The sequence below is a fragment of the Muntiacus reevesi genome, chromosome 1 (genome assembly GCF_963930625.1).
Source record: "Muntiacus reevesi chromosome 1, mMunRee1.1, whole genome shotgun sequence".
Classification (NCBI taxonomy): domain Eukaryota; kingdom Metazoa; phylum Chordata; class Mammalia; order Artiodactyla; family Cervidae; genus Muntiacus; species Muntiacus reevesi.
In genome coordinates, this window is record NC_089249.1 from 152,446,869 (window position 1) to 152,462,119 (window position 15,251).

A 15,251-nucleotide genomic window follows, 5' to 3' on the forward strand; every position below is an offset into this window, starting at 1 on the left:
ATTTATTTTTATTTATTTATTTGACTGGACTGGGTTTTACTTGCAGCAAGTGGGATCTAGTTCCCTGACCAGGGATCGAACCTGGTCCCCTGCTTTGGGAGCAGAGTCTTAGTCACTGGACCATGAGGGAAGTCCCTGAAAGTATCAGTTATTAAAAATGAGAGGAAAAAAAAAGCAAAAACTTGTGAAAATGTTGAAAAAAGAGCTGTGTTCACACTTGTGCTTTTCAAATATTTCAAAATAACCAAAAATCAGTGTCTATTTTATCAATGATAGTTATACTTTTCAGTACATGTATTCAAACTAGTGAGAAGAGACCTTTCATATTAGGCTTTATAATAGACCTTTTATATTTAATTATACATATAATTAAAATTATATTACTTATGAATGAAAATATACATGCTGTTCTGGGCTTAGTCGCTCAGTCACGTCCAACTCTGCAGTCCCATGGACTGCAGCCCACCAGGCTCCTCTGTCCATAGGGGTTCTCCAGGCAAGAATACTAGAGACGGTTGCCATGTCCTCCTCCAGGGGATCTTCCCAACCCAGGGATCAAACCCAGGTCTCCCAAATTGCAGGTGGTTTCTTTACCAACTGAGCCACAAGGGAAGCCCAAGAATACTGGAGTGGGTAGCCTATCCCTTCTCCAGGGGATCTTCTGGACCCTGGAATCAAACCAGGGCCTCCTGCATTGCAGGTGGATTCTTTACCAGCTGAGCTACCAGGGAAGCCCACACACATGTACACACACATTTTTATTTTTCCTAAATTGGTCATAATGTAACTTCTCACCAGTGCTCCTACACCCTTGCCCTATGCAGTCACACATTTCCCAGGTTTTACCATCTAACAATGATGGATTGGGATGGAAAGGCCATCTTGAGAAGGGCTTCAGGGGAAAGGCAGGGGGACAGTTATGATGTATACAAAGGAAAGGAAATGGGAAATAAAAAGGGAAATTTAAGAAGTATATCTGTGAACTCTGTTCTATTTCAGGTGTCCAAAAATTTTGTAAATAAAGACTCTGAGTTATTACTAAATGACTTTTTGGCTGAAGGATTATGTTCCATAGATTATGACACTGCTCTGAGGCTAAACAACAAGGATCATAGCTTAAACAGTTATACATAAACAAATAAAGAATTTTTCCTGCTATTAAAGCTAGGTATATAAACATGTATCTTCTCTTCTGCTCCTGTCTTTACACGCCACAAAGCAGAATCTTAAAGGAACAACAAAATAAAAAAAACAACAAAAATAAAGAACAACTGGACTGAACGGAAGTTAGGAGAGGTGTTGAGATGACACTACCTAGGGGAGACACAGAAGGCTTTCAAATGAGGAAAAGTAATAATGAGACTAACAGTTCGCACTACAAAAGCCAAGATGTAGGTCCACACCTTCAACATTTAACAGCCGTCTAACTCTTCAATTTATAGTGTCTTTTCAGTAGTCCAGCGGTAGTCCAGTGGTTAAGGATCTACCTTGCAATGCACAGGACACCAGATCAATCCCTGGTCTGGGACGATCCCACATGCTGCCGCAACTACCAAGCTTGTGCTCTAGAGCCCATGAGCCACAATTACTGAGGCCCTGAGCACCTAGAGCCCGTGCTCTGCAACAAGAGAAGCCACTGCAATGAAAAGCCCGCATGCTGCAACTAGAGAGTAACCCCTGCTCACCACTAGAGAAAGCCTGTGTGCAACAACGAAGACCCCGTGCAATCAAAAATAATTTTAAATAAATAAATAAATATGAAGTCTTTTGAAAACAATCATTATGATTCTATGAAGTAAGGAGAAAAGAGATTATCTTTGTTGAAGAAGCTGAGGTTCAGAGAAGGAATGTTACCAGAGGTAGTCAGTCATGCCTCCCTCTCTTAATACATGATGTCCTCTCTCCTTAGAGTACCCTTCTCCACCTCTCAGCTATCAAATTCCTTCCGACACGACAAGAGCCAGGACACATGTCCACTGCTCCATGAAGCTGTTCCTCATTTTGTATCCCAAAATACAAGTGATATAATCACATGACATTCTCTATACAGTTCTACTACAATTACCCACTGTATAACTTTTACTTGTTTAGATGGCCATCTCCCTCTCAAGACTACGAATTCAAGTAAAGTTAGTAGTTCTCAAATGCTTTTTGTCTAAGATCCACATAAGTGGGGCAAAAAGACCTCATAGCCTATCCATCCCTCCTGGTTCCCAAGTTCCAATGCAAAACCGTATTAACAATATCACTACAAGGGAATCTTAACAGACATTTGCTTCACCGAGAAAAATGGATGTTTCCTATTCAAGTTATAAAACACTGTCAAAGTCTAAATCTGGAAATTTTTATGTCAAAAGTTCTATTAGTACAAATATATATATAACCACACACTAGATTAAATCAATGATAATTTTTAATTAAGACATAAAACTAGTAACAATAAAAAAAAATACCACCACCTCAATACAACAATGCTGAAGCACTGATTACAAATCTCTCTTCCAAATTATGGGAAATACAATAAGCTATATTTGTACGTATGTAGTAGGAGATTTGCAACACTTCCAAGTATCAGACAAAAGAACATACTTCCTCCTAAAGAGTCTTTGAGGAATCACACACTGATACTCATCAGTTCTTCCTAACCTTCTCATGGCTTTCTTTTAATCTTCCTAATTTTTTAATTTTCTTTCTTATATTCTCCCTTCTTGATGTATTTAGTCATCTATGCAATATTCAGCTAGAGGCATACTCAGTCACTTCCCCATGAGTTAGTTATATAATTTGTTGGTTGGTTTGTTTTCTATATGTAAAAGCTTCACTCTGTTACTATGTCACCAGGGTCAAAGAAGCATTTCAGCATTCTGAGCAGTGGTCTACCCATTCCTAGCAAGTGGGGACATGGGGGACATTGGGAACTGACTACATACTCCAACTGTAGTCTACTGCTGGAGGAGACTGGGGCTTCCACTGTTGCTAGAGTGATAAAAAATGAAGTCCTCATCGATCAGGCATCTTTTACACTTAGGACCTAAAGTCCAAAAAATGCATCAGATAACTTACTTGTTGAATGAATTAGTAAGCTACTAGATGACAACTTATCTCAGAATTAAATTTATTTCTCCTCAAGAAACTACTTCAGGAAACATCTGATACAAAAAAATAGTAAGACTGCCTTAATTCCTCAAGACAGACCTTGTGGACTTCAAAACTATTAAATAATGAGGTCTCCCTTTTGATTAATTAATTAAAAGGAAAAATACACTTTATGGATGATACCAGGAACAGTATCTAACAGCAAAAAAATCAAGTTCACATCCTTTATATTATTTGATACCTAAAATAATCTTATGAAGTAAAAGGAAAAATATTACAAATTTCATTTCACAGTTAAGGAAGCTGAGGCACAAAAATGAAATGATGTTTCCAGAGACCCTGTGCTTAGTAGAAAGAATACGCGACCTGGATTTGAATTCAGTGGTGTCACACTGCAAATTATTTAGCTTTTCTGATCCTCTGTCCTATCCTTTGTAGAATGGGGATAATATTAGTACTTATCTCATGGTGCTATTGTCAGGATGAAGTGAGAAACTGTTTTTAAAGCCCCCAGCACAATGCCTGGCAGAGTAATTACTCAGTAAATGTTCCCTTCCTACTTAATAGCCATGATCTTGCACAAGTTATATAAGTTCAAGTTTCAGACACATAAGGCAGAAAGTTCATGACTGTAAATTCTCAAGAGAGAGACTATTCCCATCCAGAGACCATGTCAAGACAAGTAAGCTCCTTTGTTTCCCTACACCATGAGGCAGATATTTTTTACTCTATGTTTTCACCAATGGCGTGATGATGTTAGGTGTTAGGGTCCTGGCTTTATGTAGTTGTCTTGGTTCTGATTCATGAATCAGGTTCAAGATCTTATCTCCTACCTGAAATGTTCCTAGGACTGACAGATCATCCAACAGAAAACAAAGGCTCTGATAATGGTTTGGTTTTTCTATATCCCCAGATGATTTTTTCCTAAAGACTGGGCCAATAACCAGGTAACTACAAAGATCACAAACTTGACAACTTCAGTATTAGAAATAATTTTTTTACTGACGTCTCTCTGAGGGACTATGCAGTAAATACTGCGGTGAAAAGTGTGGGTTTCGAAGTAAGACTGCCTGGATTAAAATGCCAGCTCTACCACTTACAAAACAATGTAACTTTAGGCATGAGGACTTAATCTCCCTGTACCTCAGTTTCCTGATCTATAAAAACACACAATAACAGTACATACATCACAGGATGGTTGTCATAAATAAATTTTTGGTGTAAGGCACTTAGAACAGTGACTGGCATATATTAAATGCTCAGTGTGTGTGTTAGTCAATCAGTCCTGTCCAACTCTTTGTGATCCCACAGACTGTAGCCCGCCAGGCTCCTCTGTCCATGAAATGCTCCAGGCAAGAATACTGGAGTGGACTGCCATTTCTTTCTCCAGGGGATCTTCTCGACCCAGGGATCAAACCTGGGTCTCCCACACTGCAGGCAGATTCTTTACCATCTGAGCCACCAAGGAAGCCATAAATGCTCAATAATTGTTAGCTATTACTATACAATGCAAACTCCATAAAACAAACACTATGTTTTGTTCACCACTATATTCCCAGACCCAACAAGAATGTCTAACAGATAGGCACTAAATGTTTATTGAAAGAGTAAATGAACAGTCAACACAAACTTATTGTTAGGTGTGTTTAAAGTATTTATTTGCCCCTAGAGAAAGAGACCATATGTTCAGAGAGAAATATTAAGTCCCAAGTCTAGCACTAAAATTAAACAATGGAATTGAAAAGCAGACGGTGTCATTTGACTTCATGGATATAAGACACTTCAAGATACTGAAACAATCTTTGACTCCTCATTTTAGTAGTACTCCACGGGATATTTCCTTTTAGTTCATGGAGTTATTCCCCCCTTGTGCTAGTAGTAAAGGCACAGGTATATTGTTCTCAAGGATACAGATACTTTCAATTATTTGGCATGGACTGAGGAGAGTTATTTTCTTTTTTAAAAAATACCAACTAGGGATTCCCTGGCAGTCCAATGGTTAGGATTCCACGCTTTCACTGCAGGGGACATGGGTTCGATCCCTGGTCACATGCTGTGCAGTATGGCAAGAAAAAAAACAAAACAAGCAAAAACCACCAACTACTCTTCAGAGATCCCTAGACACCAAATAAAGTTGCAGGTATGACCAACCTAGACAGCATATTAAAAAGCAGAGACATTACTTTGTCAACAAAGGTCTGTCTAGTCAAGGCTATGGTTTTTCCAGTAGTCATGTATGGATGTGAGAGTTGGACTATAAAGAATGATGAGCACCAAAGAATTGATGCTTTTGAACTGTGGTGTTGGAGAAGACTCTTGAGAGTCCCTTGGACAGCAAGGAGATCCAATCAGTCCATCCTAAAGGAGATCAGTCCTGGGTGTTCATTGGAAGGACTGATGTTGAAGCTGAAACTCCAATACTTTGGCCACCTGATGCGAAGAGCTGACTCATCTGAAAAGACCCTGATGTTGGGAAAGATTGAGGGCAGGAAGAGAAGGGGACAACAGTGGATGGGATGGTTGGATGGCATCACCGACTCAATTGACACGAGTTTGGGTAAACTCCAGGAGTTGGCGATGGACAGGGAGGCCTGGAGTGCTGTGGTTCATGCGGTCGCAAAGCATCGGACACAACTGAGCGACTGAACTGAACTGAAGGCAAGCTTCTTGCATGTATCACTTCAAGGCTTGGCCAGTGTGGCAAAGGGCTCTGTGTTAAAGAGCAAGAAGCTAGATTTGAATCTACAAAAGTTCAAGACTTGCAAAGGTAAATAAATCCCCTTCCCTTCCAACTTAGCTCATGTAATAAAGCTATTCCATGAAACAAAACAAAAATTCAGGTCAGCAGTCACTTAGCAGATGAGCAGTTCATAGCAATCACTAACTCAAAGAGATCCTTTAGCATTATTTCCTCTTAACTACTAGCAGTAGTCTTGAAATATAATATGGTAAACAGAGAAGCTGGGTTAATAATGGAAAGAGCGCTGGGCTTGCCATCAGTCCCAGCTCTGCTATTTAGTAGCTGTGTGACCTTAGGTAAAGAAATTAGCTTCTCAGTTTTCTTATCTGCCAAACCTCTATCTTGACTACCTCACAAAATGGCACTGAGGAATAAATGGGATTGTATGAAAATGCCTTTAAAATACTAACATACTATGGAAATATTAACATAATTGAAAGAAGGGTTTCTGCTGTGAAAAGTTGGATAGTATATTAATGGAGGTAAGAGCTCAGGTTCACCCAAAATTAAAACCTATTAAAGCAGTCTGCCACTACAGGAAATATAATGTACCTACTTAACTAAAATATTTACCTTTAACATGCTAGAATCTTACTACATTTTTTAACAGGGGTTAAGAGGTCACAGAGAGAGGATTTAATATAACCTTTTCACTTTAGAGATTTAAAATTGGAGGCACCGAGAAGTGAAACGACTTGCCAAAGGTCACAAGGCTTATGGAAAGAAAATAACTGATATTACATAACTAAGAGCACTGAAACTTTTTAAAAAATGCCCTTAGAAAAGGAGAATATGACATTGAACATACATGAAAATGCTTTTGAGAGTTAAGCAAAGTGTTCATACAAGGGAGAACTGGCGATACGAAAAAAGAAAAAAGATCTTTATACAGCTAACAAAATGTTTAAATGATTTAACCACTCCTCTACATTTACCAGTAACTGACTCTTTACTGTCTGTATTTAAATATTCTATTCTTTGGAAGGATACCTCTACAAATTATAGACAAATAATTTGCAAATGTTTATACAAAGGGATAGTGCTTGCAATTCATCTCAAAATCATCTGGCTTCTTTCCCAGCTCTTCGTGATGAACACTCTCGACAGAAACATTTATCCCGGGTCATAACTACTACTTATGCTAGTAAGAGAAATTACCTGATTCAAAATTTCTTACCCTCAAAACTCTTTTTCCCTCCTCAGAGGATCTGTACAAAGTGTTCATCTATTTCCCCCTTTTTCATGACTCACATCTCACCTTATGCAATTCTCTACAAAGTACACACACTCTTTCAGTCTCAGGAATTATACCAACTATGTAAGACATGAAGCTGAAAAAACACAATACTGTACTTACCCTCAGAAAGTTCATAATATGGAGAGACAGCCAGCCTCGTTAAAAATACTAGTACCATAAAGTAATTCCCGTACCCAAAGCACATATAGTGTACAAGGGAGGCATGAGAAAAGGAGGAGCCCAAGGCTACCTGCGGGTAAATGAAGGCTTCACAAAGCAGGTAGGGCTTAAAGGGAACTTGAAAGTTAAATACTCAAGCAGACAGCATTCCAGGCTAAAGGAAGAGTCTAAGCAAAACTAGAGGCATGATAAACAGTATGTGTGCTCAGTATGACTGAACATAAAATGCAAGGACTTCTTCTCATAAAATGATTAGCTCACTAAAGAATTAGATCTTAAGAATCCTCGTATGCTGCACAGAACTATTTGCTGGACTCCCACTATGCGATTTACGCTGCCAAGCACACAGGATACAGATAACTGTAGACCCACTGCTGGCCCAGGTACAGCTGCTACCCGTGCTGTGCAGTACCATCCGTGTGGCTGCAGCAGCCCTATAAGACCACTGTAAACTAGTGGGCCCTAAACTGCAGGCTTCTTATGTGGAATGAAGAATCCACAAACTTACATGCATTGCAAGTATGCTCTGTACACAATAATATCTTGAAATGTACACTTTCAATGCCCAACAGATGCTCATAGAATAATGATTTCCACCAGTCTTTGGGGCTTTTCCCCCTAATTACTGTGTTCTCAAAGTATATTTCTGTCACATGTCTCGAGCTTTTCAACATGAAAAAGGTATCTAAATGCTAAAGACAGAAAGCCACCAACATCTGACACTCTACAAATGCTCTGCAAAAAGCGATCTGGCAAGACAGATCAACAACCATAAAATTATACACACTCTTTGACCCATTTTCTCTCAATATTAAATTACTTTTAAAATGGAAACAATAGTACAAATATTTTAAATGCTTGAATTTAGTTTAGACTCTGAAAATCTCAGAGTCCAGGGAAGCTGTTTGAAATAGCACAGACAGGGGTCAGACAAACCTGTGCTTGAATCCTGTTCAGTCACTTATTCGGTATATGACCATAATCGCCTGATTTCTCTAAGTCTCAGTTTTCCTAACTGTGCCATGAGAAAACATCATCAACCTCATGGAATTGTGAAGATTAATTAGTACATCATCTGATACTGTGTGCTCACTAAATGTGTGAGATCATGCTCTCTAAATAAATGTCCCAGCATTCAAGAACTTTGTCTTAACATTAATTACTAGCATTAAAAATAATCTTTTATTCCACCGCAAATAATGACTATTTCTGCTACTTATTGGTTGTGTGTTTTTAAGGGTTAGCTTTAGAACCTATGAAAAAAGTAGTGTTCCAGTCAAAATTTCCTAATTCAAGGATGACTCAATCATTAAATTCAACATTGATATTTTGCTTGGTACTTTTTTAAGTTTTTTTTTAATCGAACTATAGTTGATTTACCGGGTTGTACCAATCTCTGCTGTATAGCAAAGTGATTCAGTTATACACAAATAGACACTGATTTGTGTATTTTTTTTTTACCATATAATGAAAGAATTACTTTAAATATTCTCCTTTGAAAACAGAATAGTTTGAGAGTATCCAAAAATTGATCTAGTGAACATGTGTGAATTAGTGGAAATTAGGAAACTAGCTCATCATATTACAGACACTCAATTGTTACACATTGAACAACACAGTAATTTTAAACTATTTTTATTCTTATAATGAACTGTTGGTGAAAGAAAGACAGGAAACATAAGTTGCAATGACAAAATAGGAGTAAATGAGTGCATTTATCTTATCAGGACTCTTAAATGGTACATCAAGATATCTCAGTAATCTTAAGTATTAAAAAAAGAAATGTGATAATAATTCTATCCAATTTGGATTTTCATTATTAGAAGTAAACTAACCACACTTCCTGATGGCTCAGATGGTAAAGAATTTGTCTACAATGCGGAAGACCTGGGTTCGATCCCTGGGTCAGGAAGATCCCCTGGAGAAGGAAATGGCAACCTATTCTAGTATTCTGCCTGGAGAATCTCATGGACAGAGGAGCCTCGAGGGCTACAGTCCACACGGTTGCAAGAGAGTCGGACACAACTGAGTGACTAAGCACTGCTGCAATATCCACACTTCCAATGTTTTCCAATGTTTTATTTGTGGAGGCAAGCTTGTAAGCAGCAGCCTGGAAGCATTCTTTTTATATTGTCATTTAGAAAAAAAAACTGAAAAATTAGAAAAACCTACTAATTTTTACTTATCCACCACCCAGAGTAAGGAAAATCAAAACAAAAACAAGCAAATAGGACCTAATTAAACTTAAAAGCTTTTGCACAACCAAAGAAACCAAAAGCAAAATAAAATAACTGACAAAGGATTAACCTCCAAAATATACAAAGAGCTCAGGCAGCTCAATATTAAAAAAAAAAAATCAAACAATCTAATCAAAAAACGGATGGACGATCTAAACATACATTTCTCCAAACAAGACACACTGATGGCCAAAAAGCACAAGAAAAGATGCTCAACATCACTAATTATTAGAGAAATGCAAATCAAAACCACAATGAGGTATCATCTCACACCAGTCAGACTAGCCACCATCAAAAAATCTACAAACAATAAATGTTGGAAAGGGTGTAAAGAAAAGGAAACCCTCCTACACTGTTGGTGGGAATGTAAATTTGTGCAGCCATTATAGAAAACAGACTGGAGGTTCCTTAAAAAACTAAAAATAGTGTTGCCATATAATCCAACAATCTCACTCTTGAGCATATAGCTGGAGAAAACTATAATTCAAAAAGGTACATGTCCCCCAGTGTTCACTGCAGCACTATTTACAATAGCTAGAACATGGAAGCAACCTAAATGTCCATGGACAGATGAATAAAGAAGATATTTTTATATCTTTCTATGTACAACACACATACAATATGTATGATACATATACAAAGCAATATTACTCAACCATAAAAAAATAACTAAACAAAGGCATTTGCAGCAACATGGCTGGACCAAGAGATTGTCATACTGAGTGAAATAAGTCAGACAGAGAAAGACAAATTTCATATGATAGTGCTCAAGGAATCTTAAAAAAATGGTATGTATTAACTTATTTATAAAACAGAAATAGAGTCACAGATACTGAAAACAATCTGACGGTTACCATCAGGGAAAGGGGGAGGGGTAAATTGGGAGATTAGGGTTGACATATACACACTACTATATATATATAAAAAATAGTTAACTAATAAGGACTTACTGTATAGCACAGGGAACTATATGGGAAAGGAATCTAAAAAAGAGAGGATATATGTGTATGTATAACTGATAACTCTGCTGTACAGAGGAAACTAACACAATATTGTAAATCAACTACAGTCAAAAATTAATTTTTAAGAAAAGACCTACTGATTTTTAAAATACAAAAAAACAAGAATTCCTAATTTAAGGTTAAAAGTCAGTTCTTATGTATTTTTTTAAATTAATTTATTTTTATTTTTGAATATGTGGGTCTTTGTTGCTGCAAGGGCTTTTATTTTTCTCTAGCTGCAGCAAGCAGGGGCTACTGTCTAGTTGCCAGCGCGTACGCTTCTCATTGTCGTGGCTTCTCTAGTGCGGAGCACAGGCTCTAGGGCTTGTGGGCTTCTGCGTTTCAGCTTCCAGGCTTTAGAGCACAGGCTTAACAGTTAGGGTGTACGGGCTTAGTTGCTCTGCGGCATGTGGGATCTTCCAGGACCAGGGATCGAACCCTTCGGCAGGCATTTCCCCACATACATCATGCCTCCTTCGCTTTCAGCTTCTATGCTCAAGTCAGTCCCTTTGCCAGGAATGGCTTTCCTTCTCAAACTCTTATCCAATAAACCCTCAAAAGGTAAAACTCCAACTCGAACGTTCTTTCTCAACAAAGTCTACCTGACTTTCTGATCCTTCCCAAAGTCAGCCATCCATTCAACAAATATTTATTAAGCACATATTATGCCTCAGGCGCTATGTAGGTGTTAAAGAATGAGACACAAAACAGGTCTTATACACAGTCATGTTCAGTAAATAGCAGCTATTAATGCTGCTGCCTAACCGTATCATTTGAAATAGTTCCACACACAAATATATTTAATTTTATACCTTACCCTGATTTATTTCTTCTTAGCATTTACTACTATTCTCATAATATATTTGTTTACTGTCTTTTTTTTTTTTTTTAAACCACTTTAACCACAATGCCTAGAACACCACCTGGCCCTTAGAAGCTAGTCAAGTCACTTCTGTATCAATGATTTTTATAGTCTGAAGGTAGAGACAGATATTAACTGAAAAATCATAGCAAGAAATATAAAATTACAATTGATGCGTATTCTATCAAAGAGACTAACACAATGGAAGTGTGTGACTTAGCAGTGTTTTTGTTTTGTTTTGATGAGTAGGCAGGGGGGTTGGGGTTTCCCTGACTTCCTTGAGCTGAGAACTCCAGGATATGCAGTTAAGCAGACAACAGACAGTACGAGGTCATTCACATATGCTGTTCCTTCTAAACAGGTTTTCCACAACACAACTCAACTCCTGTCATTTAGTCCCTTAGGTTTCTCCTAAAAGTAAGACCCTCTGGGAAGCCATCCCTAACTTTCCCATATCATGATGCTGCCACTTTTCCTTTTTTAGCACTCTTCACATTTAGAATTACTCTTTTTGCTTGATGCTATACTGTCTACAGACAAAACATACAAAAAAGCAGAGACCACATCTGTTTTATTACTTGCAATATCCTCAATGTCAACAGTCAATGGCAGTTCAAAAACTGTTAGATGAATAAAAAGGACTACATCTTAAACCAGTGGTTCTCAAAAATGTGGCTTATAGATCAGGAACACCAGCGTGACATGGTACTTGTTAGAAATGCAAACTCTCAAGTCCTACTCCAGACCTAATAAGTCAAACTCTAGAAGTGGCAGACCACAAGCCCTCTAGGAAATTCTGATTCATGATAAAACTTGAGAACCCCTGTCTTAGACACATCAATTATTCAAAACACAACCTAACAATAAAAATTTTGAAAAATATAAAACACAAAGCATTACAATATTTGGTTCTATTTGGTTTATTGAGTGCCTATTACACCTACTACACAAGGAAATTTTTAAGTAGCCTCTACAAATAATTTTTAGCTAATAATAAGCTAAAATTTTGCCTTCTCTTCAACTCTCCCATACATATACTTTTACACAGTGTGTATGTATTTTAACAAGGAAAAATCCAGTTAGTTGGAGACAAAGTCTAAACCATAACCATGTCTCATATATCTAATTCTAGTCTCATTTCCTACTACACATCCTCATTCCTGCATTCTTCATGCCACATAAAAGTAATCCTACTACCTACAATACATCCTCATTACTTTCTACGCACATTCACAACATTCTTCCCCTACCCAAAATGATCTATATAAACCCTATTCACTTTTCAAGCCCAGCTCAAATGGCACACCTGGATCGTAAACACCCAAAAAGGAGTTTATAACTTCTCCCTCTCTACTCATACATTCACTCTCTGTGGGAAGGCAAACACTTTCAAAAATCTAGCCACTTGGTGTATTTGTTGGGACAGCTCTTTAGTCTGAAAAGGTCACATCTTAATAAATTTCCTTTCTGCACCAAAAATAAGAATCTCAGCCTCACTCTTTCTGAGTAGTCCACTAGTTTTCTCAAATTTCAGTTCAAGATCACATGTGTCAGACAGGAAAAATGAGACCATAAAGTGAAATCATTCAAGCACCTACTTGGCCTGGGCACTGGGAATAACAGGAGTAAGGCACAGTAACTGTGTAGAACTCACATTTCAGGGGAAGAAACAGATTAACATACAATAGCAGTGTGATAGGTTGTGAATGTGAAGGATTGTTGTGCAGGCAGACACTGGAGAGTGACCACCTAAAAATGCAGAGTCAGTGAGTCAGAGAAAATTCACAGATTAAGTAACTTTGAACCACTCCTCAAAAATCAGGGGAGAAAACAGAAACTGACTGTCCTCCTAGGAGAACAGAATTACCAGGACTTAGTTTTGACTAGAATGTCTTATTCCTCCCAGAGACCAAAATTCAGATTGCTGCATATGCTAGAGCAAGAGATTAATCAAATGAACTGCAAACCATGTGTAACCCAATTCAATGAAAGACCCACTGAAGCTTCAAACAGGAAGGAAAGAGAAAATCTGAAAATGTAAGGCTCTCCCAACTAAAACAAATGAAGATAATAGAGGTACTAAGGAGACTGTCACAAACTGACTGCCAAGCTGATTTTCCATCTCCAGATGCCCTGGTCTCAGTCTCCAAACAAAAACAAACCATTTGTTCTGAGTGACAAAAAAGCCTGTAAATAAATATTTTTAAATTTCCCAAACTATACTTCCACATTAAAAGATGCTCAAAATAAATATTCAATTTAAAACATTTTAAGTTACTTCTATCAAAAAGCTAGATATCTTATAAGGCCATAGTGTGCATGCCGGCCCGCACCCCACGTCTCACTCCGCCGCTCCAAAACACACTATCACTCAGTTTCTGCAATGACATTAGATAATCAGGCTTGCAGGCTCTCTCCAATCTACCTCCTTCCCTCGACAAAAAAGAAAAGAAAGAAGAAAGCCTCCGACTCCCTATCTGCCCGCCCAACAGCTCCTGGGAAGCAACCGCCCTCAAATTGTTCCTGCTTAGACCCTTGAATCCCGTAGAAGGAAATGGGGACAGCTGTGAGAGCGCGGAAGAGAGGACGTCCAATAAGGGGGAGAGGAAATGTGGATGGTGGAGGACGAAGGGGAGAAAGGATACGGAGAGGAGATAAAATGGTGAAAGGGGGCAAGTAGCAAGAGCAAAGAGCAGGAGCAAAAAGGAGGGAGGCAACAGAAAGAAGGTGTAGAGATCCCAAAAGAGAGAACAAGGCAAAACCATAGAGGAGAAAAGAAGGTCGGATTAAAGGACGAGAAGGGGGAGGCAAAGGGGAACGCGAAAGAGGCTGTCACTGGGGGGTGATTAAAAAAAGGGGGGGGTGTCACCGAGTGGAGAGAGACGCGGGGTGGGGGGGCTTGAGGGTGGGCGGGGGGGGGGGAGTGTTACCCCAGCAGGTGGCCGGGAAACAAGGGGAAGAAGGAGCGGATCAGTTAGGCGTGGGTAACAAGGAAGGGAGGTAAAGGCAGGGGCAGACGGGACATCAGAGTTGGGGAGGGCAGGCCCGCGGGGGCCAGGGTGGCGGGCGGCCGCGGCTCAGGCAGGCCTCGCTCTCTTACCATGGCTGCGCCGGCCTGGTCCTCGGGCATGCAGCCTCTGTCCTGGGTTCCGCGGCGGGCCGGGCCTGAGCCCGCCCCCAGGCTGAGCCTGCGCGGGGGCTCCAGGAGGCTCCGACGAGCGGCGGCTCCGGGCTTGGCCCAGGCCTCGGCCTCCTGGCCTCAAAAGCTGGGAAGTGCAGCAGCCGCAGCCGCAGCCCAACCCGGAGCTCAGACTCCGCCCCCAAGGCCCCGCCCTCGCCCGCGAGCCCACGATTGGCCCCGCCTCCGCGCTCACTGCGCAGTCTCGGCGGAGGAGTCCCGACAAAAGGTACCGCACAGCTCCGGTTCTGTGGCATTTCGCTCTCCCAGGCCTTTTAAGGAGCTGCGCTTCCTCAAATAACCAGAGCTTTAAAACGAAAAACCTTAAATATACGTCCCAACAGGAGACTTAGAGCAGTCACTCGTTTCGGTAACCTACAGACCGCTGTGCTTCTGGTTCATTGCCATTAATTACCATTACCATAATTATTGATCATTTCATTTATTTTAGATGATACCTCCAATGCCATAACTTCTCATGGTCTTCTCCACTAGGGACCACCCTTGCCTCAGCTTTTCATTTCCCTGCTCATACTTTTGCTCTTATTTCCAATAACTGTAGTTCAGTTCAGTTCAGTCGTTCAGTCGTGTCCGAGTCTTGGCGACTCCATGGACTGCAGCACGCCAGGCTTCCCTGTCCATCAACAACTCCCGGAGTTTACTCAAACTCATGTCCTTTGAGTTCAAGATCCCATCCAGCCATCTCATCCTCCCGCCTTC

At 39.7% G+C, this 15,251-nt stretch overlaps 1 protein-coding gene across 5 annotated transcripts in view; it reads right to left on the minus strand.

Annotated features, from left to right (window-relative positions):
• ZYG11B (zyg-11 family member B, cell cycle regulator) overlaps positions 1 to 14,642 on the minus strand; it is a 74,044-nt gene extending 59,402 nt beyond the window's left edge. For 3 of the 5 annotated variants that reach the window (XM_065913030.1, XM_065913038.1, XM_065913021.1), the window contains exon 1: positions 14,454 to 14,630. Coding sequence is in view for 1 of the 5 variants with exons in the window: in XM_065913012.1 (XP_065769084.1) it covers positions 14,454 to 14,483 (30 nt within the window). In the remaining 4 variants the exon portion in view is untranslated. Of the gene's footprint in view, positions 1 to 14,453 lie in introns of all 5 variants that reach the window. The other 2 variants (XM_065913047.1, XM_065913012.1) reach the window with 2 other exon arrangements.
• Positions 14,643 to 15,251: the final 609 nt, after the last annotated feature.